The sequence below is a fragment of the Orbicella faveolata genome, unplaced genomic scaffold, assembly GCF_042242905.1.
Source record: "Orbicella faveolata isolate gen_17 unplaced genomic scaffold, um_ofav_v1 contig_46, whole genome shotgun sequence".
NCBI lineage: Eukaryota > Metazoa > Cnidaria > Anthozoa > Scleractinia > Merulinidae > Orbicella > Orbicella faveolata.
In genome coordinates, this window is record NW_028301576.1 from 31,998,124 (window position 1) to 32,015,118 (window position 16,995).

The window sequence follows — 16,995 nt, forward strand, 5'->3', positions numbered from 1 at the left end:
CTTTGTTTTGGAATCGAACATTCAGTCGTTGATGTAGGCGCGACTTTCCAAGCACACTTCTGACGTCTCTTTCTCCCACGCCACTACAGACATCTTTTAGATTGTGATAGATTTTCCTCACACCCGAACCTTTTGGTGCTTTGAATGCTTTCGCTACAATGCTCGATACAGCTGATTTTTTCATTATTGGCTTACCATCGTAGCATACCTTGCCCCCTTTCAGAGATACATGGTCGCGATTTCGCCAAAACCGTACAAGAGCGGATTTCTGCTTGGTGGTTCTTTGCTTCAATGGGACGTTAAATTTTCCTTTGAGCAACTCGAGAAATGTCTCATACGTCTCATCGTCGAGTGATGAATTGCGGAAATTTGTTTCACGTTACTGGCAATGGTTATGAATAAAAACCAATACCACAATATGGTGTTCATGGTCGACTAGAATGAAGACGTGACCAGCAATGGTATACTAAGTCTTATCGAAACGACAGAGGAATGTGTTACTTTGGTTTCAGATTACTACTGATAAACAGTGGCCTGCAGTCGGTCAACTGACCCCTTACTGACCTCTACAAACTTTTCGTGAAAAAAAAAAATTTTTGCCAAGTTTGTCATACATGGATGGAAAGTTGCGTTTCCTGCCACATAAAACAATTAACATTAACAAAATGGCAATGTTGCTCTAACATTGTCTTAAGCAGATATATTTTAGATATATTTATATCCCTTACCCTACGTTGATAAAATGGCATATTCTTTTATATTCTTGCACAAGCCATCCCTTACTTCTAATTATTTTCCGAGTTATCATTTATGTATAAAATCAGGTTCTTTAAGATCTTAGTGTACAGCTTAATTTAAAGATGTGCACGGGAATTCAATCATTGTAAGTGGGAAGATTTTGCTATCAATTGTGCCTTGATATTGAAACTCTTGCCTAGAGCAAGTCTCTGATGGGTGCCTATTACGATCTTAATAAATAAAAGATAATAAATAAATGAATATTCCCAACAAACACATACCAACCAAAACACTATTACATTTTGTGCTATTACATTTTGCGTCAAAGGTTGTTACATTTTGCGTTACCGACGTTATTACATTTTGCGTCGAAAGTTATTACATTTTGCGTTACTGTTACATTTTGTGGCAAAAGTTATTACATTTTGCGTTACTATTACATTGTGTCAGTTATTACATTTTGTGGTGTAACAGGAGCACTGGCGAACTGGAAAGTGACTGTAGAGAAATTTCAGAGGAAAGATTTCTTGAACTCCTTCATAACTCCACCTACAAAGAAGTACAGAAATTCACAGTCGATTGGCACTCATCTTAAGGGATCAAAACTGGATGTTATCATGCAGATTAAGCAGGCCATTTCCAAGGACAACGAAAAGTTTAAGAAGGCATTTAACAGGATTTGGGGTCGCTCTGGTGGATGGGTATCTGGGACGTGTCAGCACGGCGCTATCCACGCTTTAAAGTTTGTTCTATGTGCAGAAAGTCCAAGGAATTACATTGATCTTATTTTGTCTATGGCACACCAGCCAAATATCGTGGTAAGTGATACGGCCAACATGCTAGTTGCACACGGACAAAAGAGAAACAGAGACATGTTTGGCCTGCACAATGGTATGGTTGCTGAACCGACGACCTGCAAGAGGCACTTGAAGGAAGACTGGAAGTATTGCTGCCATGGTTAAACGACAACTACATAGATGGAGTGACAAATGCAGTACTACAAAGATGAACCCGGTGCCTGGAAGCGATAAGCATTTGTCTCTGATTGATTGCACAAAAGAAACACAAAGAAAGATGAAGAGGCGAGTAAGGAATAGAACGTTTTCACGTGACGTCATCAAATTCCAAAATCCAAAACTAAAGAGCCACGAAAATTTTTTATCCTCATAAGGCATAAGGGGATCTAAACTTAAATCTGTTTACAACTTTTCAGCTCAATAGTGTGCTTGGTTTAGAAACCAGTGCCGTTTGAAGTTCAGAGTTATGTCGGTGCATGACATACCACCCCGATCGCGTTTGTGGAGAAATGTACACTTATCTAATGATTTTTAGCCTTTTTAGGAGTTAAAGTGTTAGGAAAAGTGCTTGTGTAAATGTTTGTTGGTTCAGTTCAGATAATTAGTCACCTAGATAGCCAAAGTAAGTTCCAGATGTTTGCGGTATTTTCAGACCGCCATGTTGGTGGAGCACAGAGCTCCACCAACATGGCGGCTCCATACTGGGCTCTGTAAATTTGCGCAAAACATTTCGACGAATATCTGAAGTTTGGGAAAACGCAGAGACCCAAAAATTGGAGAAGTGTCTCCTTTACCTGTCTCCTATAATATCAAAATTTCTTGACTTTATCCACTGAATAGTTTCCGAGTTATTTTTTTGTTGCGTGACAGTGAAAACCATCTATATTAAGGGATTAAAAGGAAACCTTAACACGCAGAAAGATGAGCAGCTCCATCTCCTAAACAATCACGACACTGGATATTTAAACCAGATGAAACCAGTAAACCACAGTTTTCTATTTTATTCAAATATTGATATTCATAATGAAAGGATCAACAGATGTCAAAAAAGACAGACTTAGAGCTGCTTTTAAACACCAGATCAAAGTCGATGAAAATGGTTGTGCTGTCCTAGATAAAATGAACAAAATAGTTGTGAAGAGGAAGGGACATCAGAAGTGGAAGATTGCAGGTGACATTGATGACGATGCTCAACAAGCCACTCCAAAGAAGATGAAGCCTGAATCATCCGACCCATCAGGCTCAGGTTCAGGAAATCAACCAACAGCTGCCCAACAAGCCACTCCGAAGATAACAAGGCCTGAATCTTCCGACCCATCAGTCTCGGGTACAGAAAATCAACCCACTGATAACCAACAAGCCACTATGGAGAAGATGAAACCTAAATCACCTCAGTCATCAGTGTTAGGAACTCAGAATCACCCCATTGATGTTGATGCAACTTAACAGCGCCTGCTATCTTTGGCAGATTGTTACTGGATCAAAGATTTGGGGCTTAAGAATTGGGACAAATACCTCATCATGAATGACTACTGGAAAAACGATAGAGTCACCAATGCGACAAGAAAACTGATGAGGAAGATAGCACCGAATTTTGCCGGTCTGGAAAGATTCTTACAGGCCACAGTGGCAGTGCAAACCGTGCCAAGATGTATTCGAAGGGAGCAAAAGAAGGAAACTGAAAGAAAAAAAATGAAGACAAAGTGCAGCAACTACGGCGTGTCGCAGCAAATTACCCAGTAGAAAGTAAGCGTGTTCAAGCACTTTACACAGCAATTGCTGGAATTTACCAAGACTTTCCTTTCCCAGATAACAAGACTCACATTGGATGCATGTCTGATGAAGACCACATGAGCGTAACCAAAGACACGACTAGGAAGCTTGGTTGTACGCATTATCTCCACATCCCTAAGTATGACTACTTCATTGTCATCTTTCATGAGGAGTTAGAGACAGATGCATCATTTTTGAGTGTTGTCATACATGAAATGGCACACGGTGAACAAGGTGCAATTTCTACATCTCAACAACCTCACGGAAAATTATTCAAAAAGATTGGAAAATGTCTTATCCAGCATGTAAAAAGTCAACAGGCCAAATTACCAAAACCTTACTGTAATGTCAAAATAAACGAAGTCACTGTTCTTACGCAAAGTGTTAAGGGTTTCCATCCTTTTAAGCATTCTCTTGATCTGTGCAGTAAAGACATGCCCACTGTTGAGAACACCAGAATGCAGAAAAGTGTACATAGCTGACTCCTGAAGTGCTTATTTAGCCTTTAGTTGAGAAGAACAGCAGAATAGTGCTGACTCCTGAAGTTTTTTTTATTAACATTCAGTTGAGAAGAACAGAAGACTTGATTACACTTTAAAAGCATTGCAATTGTGAATGACCAAGACCATCCAACCATTCTGCATGATGGATTATGCTCACCTGCCATGGCTTGCATGTAAAGAAGAAAGACAGGTTTCACGGGCAAGGAAAAACAAATCAAAATGTTCAATTTCACACTGTCTTTATTTCAGGTAAGCAAGACCTTGCAAATTTTGGGAGTCCAAGCGTGTGAAAGTAAGAAAATTGATTCCATTCAGTTCTGCCACTGAAGGAGAATACAGTGACTTTAGTTATTGCCAATTCATACTCTTCTCAGCTAAACTTGTCGCCAAGTGCATATTTTTCCCATCACACTTTTTTTAGTCTATTAATCGATTTTTTTCTGTGATCGTTAGGTGACGAGCGCAGATCCCGTCACATAGACCGTGAAAAGAAGAGGATACAAGAGAGGGCCAAGCGTTTTCGTCTTGACAGAGGTAAACGATGTTTGTCATATTTTACTTGTATCAAGTAGAATACGTATTGTTAGTTTAATTCAAGATGAGAAGAATAGCAGTGATTCCTGAAATACGTTACTAAGTAGACGGAAGCTGTTAAGCACAAATCATTTAACTAGCTTTTGCGAGATTACAATTACCCATGCTCCTTGTGTTATAATAATGGACGCTAAAATTTTGTGAAAACTCAAAATGAAAATCGACAAGGGCAGTACATAGCTACTCAGCAGTCTGTGCTTCATAAAGGGTAAGCCAGGCAAGAGCTTCAAGGCACTGAAATAAAAAAAAGGGAAGGTCCAGGCTACCAGTGCGACATTCAAATTTGTAACCCCAGACCGGCTATATGGCATACCATAATCAAATAGAAGCATTGTTGTACTGTAGGCGTCATAGTGGTTTGAGCAGGGCCATAGTTTGAAACAGTCTTAATGACACCAGGTCATATTCTTGCAGCAGTCTGTGAGTCAGACTTTTAATGTAATGCACTTGAGAATACCACACAAGACCTACTCTTAATTTTACGTTGCCACATGAAATGTGCATTGCCAGGTCATTTGTATGACAATTTCGTGTTTTCCTTTAGTGTTTATTTGGTGACTATATATACTTAGTTGACTACATTAATCAGTTTCCCTAAGATCATTAGATGAAAATGTCAGCAGGAAAAATTTGAGCGAAGAAGAAAGGAGGATAAGGAAAAGTTAATTGAAGAAAGGCGGAAAAGAGATAGAGGTAAACCACTTTAGCTCATATTGCAAATGCATCGTTTTTACAGCGATGTTACTGTTACCCATATAAGAGACTTTTTCCAGAACATACACCTGAATGCCTCCTTAGATCTCCTGTCAAATGACATATAGGTTTAACTTTATTCCTTAGCATGGACCATGCAGAAATACAACCATAGAGTTGGATTTTTGTTAGAACAGGGAACTGACTACCTTAGAAATTAACGGACAATTTGGCAGGAAACAAGCACCATAGTCGTGGCAAAACCAACTTATAAATAGTAGCAAGTCTAGGATAAGGACTTGAAAACCACGAACCTTCGTTGAGATCACAAACTGATGTGCAAGATAGGAATAGCCAAATTAATCGTCACACATTCCGTTGTGAAGCACAAAGTGGGAAGGATTTTTGCTTATAGAGGCCTATAGCGAAAATGTTGGGAAGACCATAAAGTAACCCCAGTGAGGGCTTCACAGTTTGTGCTGCCTCTGAAATGGTACTAAATATCAAATAAATCTTTTCAATTTTCCAGAAACAAAAAAAAGGCAAATGCTGGAATTGTGGCCGAAAGGGGCACCACTTTTACCAGTGCCGAGCCAACAGAACTCGGCAAAAAAAGTTGGAGATAAAGCCACAACCACAGCCACAACCTGGAATTAACATAGCATTTAATGTCCAGATGGTAAACTTGAAACGATAAGATAATAATCACAATCATAACGATACAAAGCATTTTTTCAAATTCTTCCAAACTCTTATATCTAAACAAAAAAAGTGGCCATTTTCGTGATTTTCCTGTCAATTGTTTGTAGTTTACACTTTGCAAGTTAGAATGAAAGTTGCTTTGTAATCTTTACCATAACTATTATGTAATATTTTATTAACTTAGTTAGGCAGTTAGAAATGACAATTTCGTGTTGGATTCAAAGTAATTAAAGAAATTATTTAAAGAAACCATATAATTTATGTAGAGACAAGTAGAACTGAATTAACAATTACTGAAATAACTGGGGGTTTTAGCAGACAATATTTGTAATCAAATCACAGTAACGAGAAAAATAGTGGCTGATCATCTTTTTCGAGCACAGTAGGTAATATTTTCAAAGGACTTTTAGAAGTGATAAGATAATTTTCATTGATCTTAATAACAACATCATAAAAGGTACATAATACCAAATTCAATGGCGTAAAAATTGAAATACTGCTAGCATGTGATCCATTGCTGCGAACGCCCAAACTTCTTTATTGTTTTAGAAATATAATGTATATGTCTGTACTTGATAAACAATACTTGCTGCTGGACATAAGTGTAAACAGATCCAATGTTCATTTGTTGTAAACATCATAAATAAATTGTGTGGTGACTGACTTCACAAGTAGTTGATGTCTTTTTGCAGCTGACAAAAATAAGGCAAGTTATCACCCCTGAAATCCCCACAGCATTTCGTCTTCTGTCGTCCGTTCGTTTGTTATTTTGTTCATTCATTCTTGGACTTGTCATATAACTAAGAAAATCCTACTTTACTGAGTTTTGCTGAGAGGAGGCCAATTTGTTGTTAATTCGTTATTTGCAATGCATTGCAAATTGATGCAGATGGTTTCGTGATTTTCAAAGTGACATAATAAATTAATAACTGTATGAATGTGGGTGGGATCAAGGATTTACACTACTCTTGATTTAAACTGGTAGTGTAAATCCTTAATACTTATTATTGCACTCGGATTTATACAAATACCTATACTATATTGCATCGTAAGAAGGACAATTTGAAGGTTGTAACATATATGATCCACACCGATTACGATGATCCCTTCTACGGAGCATAAATCAACTATCAATGGAACTCCCTGCATGTTCCCAAACTGAAACTGTGCTAGAATTTGTGTTGAACTCAATCTAATTTTCATCGTAAAGATCATAGCAGTTTATCACAAGTGCATTGAAGGCATTTACATTTGGCATGATTTTTCATGTGTGTAGCCTTAGAGTATAATTCAGGTCGGTAGTTTATCTGAGCATTTCAGGTGCAACACGATAGAAATTTTACTTTTTCATCTGATCTCATAGTAAAAAGAGAATAACAAGTCATGAGAGTAAATTAACTGAAATAAGTAAGTGTAATTTGTTTTCAGTATTAAATGTTTGCCACAGATATGTCATGAAGTCAGTTTTGTCTTTGTGGTAGGAATAGTTATTTTTGCTCAGTTTTTCTTGATTGGTTGAAATGACTAACATTAGCTGGTGAAACTTGAGTTATTCCCTGTTATCCTGTTATTCAATGACAAGCTAGCCATTGGATATAATGGATTTGTTAGCCCATAACATTAGACCACCTTTCAAGCAAAGATAAGCTTGATGCCGATGGGCTCTAATGCCTGATAACAGGCAATAACAGCTAACACCAATTAGTCTCAATTATTTTGAATGAGTCCCAATTAAATTGAACACCTGTTCATGATAATATCCTTCTCTCTGATGTGTGATTCATCTCACAATACAGGTGCAAAATCCTAACTGTTAGGTTACTCATTCTTTATCGTCATACAGGCGATGCACCGGATGCTCCAAAAAAAGAAGCCTGAGGACTAACACATTCTTTGCTGAATTCCCGAAGCTGGCTTTGACAACCCTCCTCCTGGCCATTTACTACTTCTTGCAAGATGATCCTCAGCATAGGGTTGCAAGAGCTCTTGACATGAAACCTTCTTTAATGTCAAAGATTTTTAGAAGACTCCAAGATGTGTGTTCAGTGGACTTAGAAAACAGACCATTTATCCCATTCGGTGGCCCTGGAACGGTTGTGAAGTGCGATGAGAGTAAATTTAATCACAGACCAAAGGTAAACATATCAATACTTTCTCACAGCCACGTCAGGGGCATAGGCAGAGGTCCGCCTAGTTGCTTTTAGTTGCACAGAAGAGCAGAAAATATGCCTTTCAATAGTGTGATATTTAATTGTAAAGGCCATGTTTTATTTAAGAGCTTTACACTACCTAATTTTTGAATCTACAGTAGACGACTAACGGCCTGTTTACAAGGTTGGAGGCTGTAGCCTGAAGCGAGTTTCACCCTAGCCGGAGATAAATAAACATCGTCCGGGTTTGCAAATAAAATTTGACAGGTATGGTAAGCCTACAACCAGAGAAAACTAAATATGTGGTTCCAGTTGAAGGTTCGGGAAACATTGAGAGAGTTAACCGGGGTACGCGGGGTAACCGTAAAATTAAGAAGTTACATTTATCCAAGAATCACTATATATTGAAATGTTTCTTTTCATCTTACCTACAAACTATAATCATAATTGTTGCCCTCCTCACTCAGAAGCCCTTTTTCTTAGCTCAAGAAATTAATATGGAAGCGCATTGAACTAGCATAAATATGTTATTCGACTGACCCGTTAAAAGCCTCCCCCTTTTTTTATTCTTTCCACTGTCACATGAACGCCAGCATGCCTTAAAGTTGTGAAGGTACGGATAAGTATTCTAATATGAAAGTAAAGTTAATTTCAGTAATCCAAGTAAGAAGTAGGCAGCAATCGTTCACACAGACCAGCCAATTAGACATTTCAAGATAAACATTTAAATTCAATGCGGATAATAAATTGGGAAAAAAGATTAGCTAAACCCCTATCCCCAGTGAACACCAAAAATGCTATACGAGGTTAACTAGAAAAATATACCCTTTAGAGGTAATTTAATAGGACAGAGAAGTTAAAAAGAAAATATTTGCTACTGTGGGAGACAGGTTGATTATTCTTAAGGCTTGGAAGCAACCCTACTATTGACAGGCATCGCAGCCAGCGCGGGGCGGGGAGGGGGGGGTGAGTGGGGTGGGGAAGGGATGTAAAAGTTAAAATACTCTAGGTGAATTTTTACTAAAGGAAAACAGGTTAATTTAAGGCCAGATGGGAATTTTTGCAACAAAATAATACTAATTCTAATTCACTTAAAGGGGAACTCCGGCATAAAAATCAACTTATTTGAGATAAATGGGTTACCGACGAAGGTTCATTTTAATGTAGCTGTTTCGTTCATTGATCTTTTGCCCCGAAGATATTTAACCTAAAAGACTCAAAAAATTGCAATTAGATATCTGACATCTTGGAAGATTTTGGAGCCGCATTACATTGGCCAGCAGTTGCCTGTGACATCAGATTGTCAAACGCTTTAGCAGGAGTTTTGTAAACAACTTTGCTTTGGCGGGACATCTTCGTATTTTCATATTTTCGAATTCTCTTGGTACTGTTATTTTACAAAGTGCTAGACAGGTAGCTCTAGTTAATATGGTTAACTGTTGTGCTCCTGGGTGTGTCAATTATTCAGCCAAAAGTAATGGCATCAGTTACCATAAGATGCCACAGGATAATCAGTGCCGTAAAGCATGGCTGCAAAGAATCAGGCGGGCCAATATGCCTCTGCTGGAAAACAGTTATGTATGCAGTGAGCACTTCGCAAAGGACAGTTTTGAGGTAAACCTACATGCTGAGATCACTGGACAAAAGTACAAACAGTGACTGAAAGAGGATGCTGTGCCATCAGAGTTTAGCTTTCATCCAGCTGCAAAGCAGCAGCAGCTGTCAAGCGAAAATCAGTGCAGACGTCGAAGCCATCAAGAAGTTAGTGTTGTTCACTTGCTTGAACTGAAATTTTAAACCCAGTTAACTAACTATTCAGTATATAATTCAGAAACTCGAGAAGTCCACGCTATTTGTTCAATATATCTAAGTTTACGCAAATAAAGATGATGTAAATTATGACTTATTCACTCATCTTGCGGACGTGCTGTTTTAAAAGACTGTCTCACATGAAATTATCCCACTATCCTACCATACAAATAGTATCACGAAGAGCCTTTACTAATTGTGTTGTTACTAAGGGCAGTAAAAAATTTATAAAGGCAGCATGTGGCGATAACATTACTGTATTGCACTCATATTTCTGTTCAGTTCAGGGCCTTAAAATCTTAGTGGGTCTCACCTTTTGCAACTAAAAGCGTGCAATGTGAACTCCTCATTACATCATTGACTTATTAGAGCAATATTTTGTTCTACATCAGGCAGCTGCACTGTTTACAACTGATTGTGGTCAGAGTGCTTCTACGCAAAATACGCTGCCTCCGACACAAGTTTCTGAATCCGACAATGTGGAGGTAATGCTGGAAAATGAAAACAATGACCCCAACAATTCTCGACCTTCATTGCCTGTGAATGATGTTTGCCTTTCAATGTCTGCCAGTGCAATCCAGTGCTGTTTTGATCCTGTAATTCTAGTAAGTGTAGCGACACAAACAGATGATGTTCCCACTACAATTACTCCAAGCACGGGTATTAATGTCAGTTCTGCTGTTGATTCACAAGAAAGTTACCCCATTGCTGCAGAACAATGGAAAATGTTCCATGATCATAATTATTCAATGCCCTATCCTGAAGTTTATCCTACCTATAGTTTTGATGACAGCAGCAATGTTGCTTCCATGGACCCCTTGACTGAGGTTGAAGTCGCCGATGTTCCCCCTGTGGAAGTGATCGCTGAGATTGATAGTGATGACTGGGAAGTCAATGATGAGGGTAATGATGACGAGGATAAGGACCCCCACTGGCAACTACCCAAAGATGAAAAAAATCCTATCCCCTGATGGGCACGAGTCAGAGGGTGAGATAGGGTCAGAAGAGGAAACAGAATATCCTGACACTGAAAAAAATATATTTGGTTTTCAAGTCTTGTTTGGATCAGCTGCTTAAAAATTGCCCTAAGTGTGGTCAGGTGGTGATTGACCAAAAAAGAAAGACAATTGGGAGCATGCTATCAGTTGAACTGACTTGTCATGATGGACATGTAACCCATTGGGACTCCCAGCCAACCATTAAAAGAAAACCAGTGGGAAACCTGTTATTGGCAGCTTCTATTTTGTTCACAGGAAACACTTTTGCAAGGGTGAGTCGCCTAGCCTCATGTCTAAACTTACAGTTCATCAGCGAAAGTGTGTTTTATGATACACAGCAGCAATTTCTGTTCCCAAGTTTAAATGAGGCATGGGAAAATGAACAGCAACTGGTGAGACAAGAGCTAGCAGTCAAGGATGCTGTAAATTTAAATGGTGATGGTCATTGTGACAGCCCTGGACATAATGCTAAATATGGTACTTATACATTGATGGATGATGATACTGGTAAAGTGGTAGCTTTCAGTGTTGTGCAAGTAACAGAAGCCACTTCCTCAAATGCAATGGAAAAGGAGGGCTTCAAACGGTGCCTTGAAAGCCTAGATGGGGATGGGGTTGAAATAGACTGAATAGCTACTGACAGACTTGTGTCAATAAACAGTTACATGAACAAAGATCACCCTGAAATAAATCATCAGTATGATGTCTGACACCTGTCAAGTGGGTTGTAAAAAAATTAACGAGTAAGACACAACAAAAGGGATGCGAGGAATTGTTGCCATGGATCCAGTCAATTTCGAACCACCCGTGGTGGTGCACTGCAACCTGTGGTGGCAATGTCCAACTTCTTAGAGAGAAATGGAAATCTGTGCTTAACCACATTGTCAACATGCACAAATGGTCAGGCAACACACATTTCCACAAGTGTGACCACAGGCACATCCCATCAGCAGAAGCTAAGCAGATCTGTTGGCTTAAGCCAGGTTCACCTGCCCATTTAGCTTTGTCTTGGAAGTAACCTGGTGACTGGTAACTCTCTTTGTCATTGTTTTTGTTAACTTAGAAGCTAATGTTTAAACAATTGTCAATTGAGTTTAGGGGTTGTACATAACTATCCGAACAACCCTTGATATGTCTAATGTTTGAATTTCTGCACTGGCCGTACAAAGAAAGAATTTTGTTTATGAGAAGTTTTGGTGTATACAGCAGAGAAAGAAAAAAGATCTTCAGACAAAAATCTTTGGTCTGTGAGATACTTCTGACTATGCTAAAAGTGTTGCAAAGAAATATTTAACCTGATAGTGTGCTGTTTAAGTAAAGTCCTAGTAGCAGGTGTCTGGAAAAGCCGAATAGCGAATAGTTTCGAATACCGAACAGCGAATAGTCTTGAATAGCGAATAGAGAATAGTATGAATAGTGCAAATAGTGGCGAGCAGTCTCAAATAGTAGTGAATTGCGGCAAATATTGGCAAATAGTAACAAATAGGGTACCCAGTATCTCGCAGCTAACCTCGTAGCGACTTAGGATGGGTTTTTTTCAGCTAAAAAGCGCAGATGCTTATCAGGACGAAAGGTGTTCCTAAACGTAATTTCTTCTGTTTGCACCACTGCAAAAGTGTAAATACGTTTTTATTAGGTTGTCTTTGTGTTTTCTGTTTTGTTTATGTCTGTGATGGACAGCCTACTAGCCTGTGTCCGGAGAAGAAAAGGTAATAAACTCACTGAAATTCTGTTGCTTATCTGGATATTAGATTTAAAGCGGTAACTGTTGAGGACTATTCGTCAGTGTTTGCTACTTTTTGCGACTGTTCGCCGCTATTCACACTATTTGAGACTATTCGTACTATTTGAGACTATTCGCTATTCGCAACGATTCGCTATTTGCTATTTGGGTTTTCAAGACACCCTCCGAGTATGCGTTTACAAAAAGGACTCCAGTTAGCAGAACAAAGGGAAAGGGATAGTAGGCAATGAGTAACTAAATTAATAACTAAGTGCAATGAGGAACTGCAGCAAACATTTCTTTTCAGAATGGAGAGTTTGACTCTACGAGAGGAGCAGGAGGAGGAGTAAGTGGTAATTCTTGTTAACAATGATGAACGTGCCCTGGCAAACCAACCCTAAGAAAAGGCCAAAAAGATGTGATTCTGTACAGGGCGAAATAGAACAGAAACACAGAACAGAAAATAAAAAGTGCTTGTATTCATTTCAATTTATTGAGAAACGTTTTCTTAATACTGTTTCAATGAAATAAAAAACACTCCAGTAAAAGCAAGGGATTAATGTTTTGTAGAAGTACTAAGTGTAGCACGATATTACAACCAGCAAAGGGCAAGAACAGTACATGCTAGTTATCTACAATTAGGGGATGAGTAGCTAAATAATTAACTAAGTGCACTGAAGAACTAAAACAAAGATTTCTTTTCAGGATGGAGTGGGAGACAACTGATGTGCAAGAGGTTAGTAAAAATTGAATTGCACCATATTTCCCTACAAGAGGCAGTTGTCCCCATTATGTGCCATGAGGAGATGTTGTGAGCTGTTAGAAAGAGGAGCTTGGAATGAGCGCTTTCTTTAAGATCTTTAGGCAACATATTGTCTTAAACAAATAGTGAAATTTTCCTCCAACTTCAGGCTTTACTTCTTTTGGAAGCAAGGGAGGGGGAGAGTTGGTAGTAGTTATTTTTGAATCTTTACTTTTTATCTACACTTTGTCCCTGATTCCACCTAGGTCTGCCTACGGGGATGTGTTAGCGATTAAAGAGGCGCTGTATGAAATTGTAGTCGTTGTGTTAGGGACAGTTGATAACCTTGTCAGGAGTGTATAAGTTTATGGAGATCTACATCTACATCTACATTCATTAAGTTGATAAAATGTTGGAAGACATCACATCAACTGTACACAAGAGATTGACCAATTTGTATGGGTGTAAATTGTGGGTTTTAAGGGGCTAGGGAAAGATATGTAAACTGGGGAATATACAGCGTATGGTCTCCATTTCCGTTATGAAAATTATAAATAACTTAAAAATTGTGACAATCTCAAGGCTGGATAGGGAGTAGACTTGGCAGGGAGGAGGGGTAAGAGGGGGGGTGCAACGGTGATACATGTTTCAGTCTGCGTTAACGAACTCTTGAACAGAACAAATCATCCAATCCTTTCCTTAGCTCTTTATCTTGTTTTTAGCAACTGAATTCCTGGGTTCCACCAATTGCAATGAGTTCGATGGGTTTGGCCAAACGTGAGGCGAGTAAACAAGAAAGATCTCAAACAGCATGACGAAGACCTAAGGATCCATTGCAAGGGTGTTACTTATGAAGCTGGGGCTTTTGGTGGACTAGAACCCTGCAATGAACCCAAAAGGAAGAAAAAGGCAAAGTAGACCAAGAAAAGACTTTGGACATATCCATTTGAACATATTTTTACCAACATATTGTGTTTTGTGTGGAAAAATAACTTGAAGTCATGTTTGCAGGCATTGCTTACTCTAAATTGCAATTTCTGAAAATATGCAGTTTTCGTGCGTTTTTGGCTACCCCTTTAAATTTTTTCAAGTTGTATTTGTGCAAACATCATCCAATTTGGCACAAATATTTTTGACATGACATACCATGAACCTATGGAGCCAAATTCCATTTCACTAAAAATAACTGGAGTTTTGAGGAGTTCAGTTTTATTTTAAATGCTTTGCTTACCATGGTGACACAAATAGTCGAAACCCGATTTCGTTCCATAGGTTTGTAGTGTTTCTTAATTAGATCCATGAGGCTTAAAACCAGCTCAATTAGAGGTATTTTGTGTTTTTTTATTTAAGGGGGCAAAAGATAGCTTGAAAAATGATAGTCTTTGTTATTGTTAATAATTAACTAAGAATAAACAAATGTTGTCAAGTTCAGTCATTGGTTGGTACACTGAGTCAAACACTTGCTTCATGTCAAATTTCAGCAGTTTACTATCAATGGTTTTGATGCTATGACTATTTTAATAATGACCTATTTTATTGATGGTTTTCAACCAGAGGGCCCCCTTAAACAAGGACCTGTGCTATAAAAGGCATAGCTCCTCCCCCTCTTCGTCACACAATCTTCGTTCATAGTCCTATTCAAAGATGGGGGACTCAGTGAGGACAATGCGGTAAACCCATTCTGCAATGGAGCAAATAAAAACCTACACATTAAGAACTTAATGCAAGTGTAGAACCACCTTTATGCTCTTTATCTTGTTCTTAGCAACTGAATTCCCAGGCTCCACCAATTGCAATGAGTTCGATGGGTTTGGCCGAACATGAGGCGAGTAAACAAGAAAGATCTTAAAGACTAATTTTTGTACTGATGTACTTGTATTTTAAGTTTTTTACCGTTTATCCCCAGGACGCCAATGAGGGTTTGCATCCAGCTCTGCCAGAGGTTATTGCCTCTCTGAAAGTAATTAAAATTACTCAGGAAAAAGTGGGTGAGTCTTGGCTTTGTCTGCTGAGATGAAGAAGCAATTCTTTTCTCTCTTTTCACCTCTTTCAATAAATAATTTGCCTCAAAGTTTAAGAGTTCTGGTACAGTCCTGTCATTTTGTGTTTATTAAACAAGTGTACGATCAACCTTGATTTATCTGTATGTTTGTGTTTACAATATTTCTGTGGTCACTTCTAGGAGTTAGTGAAATTAGCAATTTTTTTGTGTCGTTTGATGGTAAATTTGCGTACTTTAGAAATAAGGTTGTAGAAGGATGTTTTATTTGACTATTTCACCTTTTTTTTTTTCGGTTAAATTACCTACAGCTCTTATGTTATCCTGTACCATTTGCTTGAATGATTTTGAGGAGGGTGAGGAGGCAAACGAACTACCTTGCAGTCATATTTTTCACAAGAAATGCATCAGTACATGGTAAATGGTAAATGGAAAATCGTAAATGCAATAATATTTGCGTAATTAAAAGACAGACAGGCAGATTGACAAACAGACAGGCAATTTATTTCAACACAGTATGTCTTCAATTGCAAAGAATTAAATTATAAAGATAATTATTAATCCGAAGAGTCGTTACAGTGAAGTTTTTAATTGTGACTGACTGACCGTGAGCCATTAAGTTAGTCTTATTTGTAGCCTTAAACTTTTTTCTTGATAGAAAAATAGTCTATTTTGAGCATTCTCGTGTAAACAAGTGAGGCGAAATACAACCCTTTGGCAGATAATCAACAGACTATTTGAACGTAGTTTGAGGTTCCTTTGCACTGTGCGAGGATTCATGCGAAGAAAGTAGTGTTGATAAGGCACACTGAAGGGGGGAGGCTGAACTTTGTGGCAAATAAAAGTTGATTAAACTCTTTGGACTTTTGTTGTCAATACAGTATGTGTTGTCTCGCTGATATAGCAGGAGCATGTTTTCTTAAAACTCCTGATAGAGGCCTTTTGTGTGGAATGTAGTGGAAAAAAAGTTGAAGGACTAGACAGGGTAAAATTTCTGATGGCTGCAAATTCAATATCTATAAGGGGGAGAGTTGTATTTAAGATTAAAGATGCTTTCTTTTCTTTGTAGCACGCCACTCGTCCAATGTGTAGGGATGAATTGCCCCAATGAAGAAATACTGTAAATTATTGTAAATAATTATTGTAAATAATGTTAGGAACAACTAAATTGTAAATAATGTTAGTATTGTAAGTTTTGTTAGTATAGTTAAATTGTAAGTTATGTTAACATTGTAAGTACTAGGTAATTTTTGTATGTAATGTAATGTAAGTTATTGCATTAATCACAAAAAAAAACTGTACATTTAATTTCAACTGTAGTTTAGGAAGTTAGTTAAAAATTAAAGTATTAGAAGTAAAGTGCCATTTTTTTTCAGCCATCACTTTTCTTGACTGTTAGATGGTATCGCTTTCACTTGTATATGTAGCAGCTGCCTAAGAAGTGAAAAGAAGTTACATTATGGTTTGTTCAAACTCAAATAGTAGTACAGTGTCTTATACTGAATGAACGAAATGGTATAAATTGTAGTTGCAGATGAGATCTTAAAGATACCATTTTTTTGTAAAGTCCATTGAATTCAAAAATCAAATTATTATATTTATTAGCATTTCTTGTTTGCTATCTTCTTTGTTACCATCAGCAGTGATTGTTTTGGTTTTAGAAGTCAAGGAAAAATTAAAATGAATTAGTGAATTAAAAAATATTTCCTTTAAGTAGTCTCTTAATTATGATTTTGATGTAGAAAAGTTGTGGTGTCAGAGCAAAAATAGTTAA

General features: G+C 37.9%; 1 protein-coding gene and 1 pseudogene across 1 annotated transcript; both read left to right on the forward strand.

The window, feature by feature from the left end:
- The first annotated feature begins 9,971 nt into the window (after positions 1-9,971).
- On the forward strand, positions 9,972-11,225 carry LOC149099769 (uncharacterized). Its single transcript, XM_089277646.1, has one exon. It carries the CDS (start codon positions 10,248-10,250, stop codon positions 10,728-10,730), a length of 483 nt encoding a protein of 160 aa, XP_089133772.1. The 5' UTR covers positions 9,972-10,247; the 3' UTR covers positions 10,731-11,225.
- On the forward strand, positions 10,895-11,776 carry LOC149099770 (uncharacterized; annotated as a pseudogene).
- Positions 11,777-16,995: the final 5,219 nt, after the last annotated feature.

Coding starts and splice junctions, on each gene's coding strand:
- LOC149099769 (XM_089277646.1), top strand. CDS start 10,248: ATGCTGGAAAATGAAAACAATGACCCCAACAATTCTCGACCTTCATTG.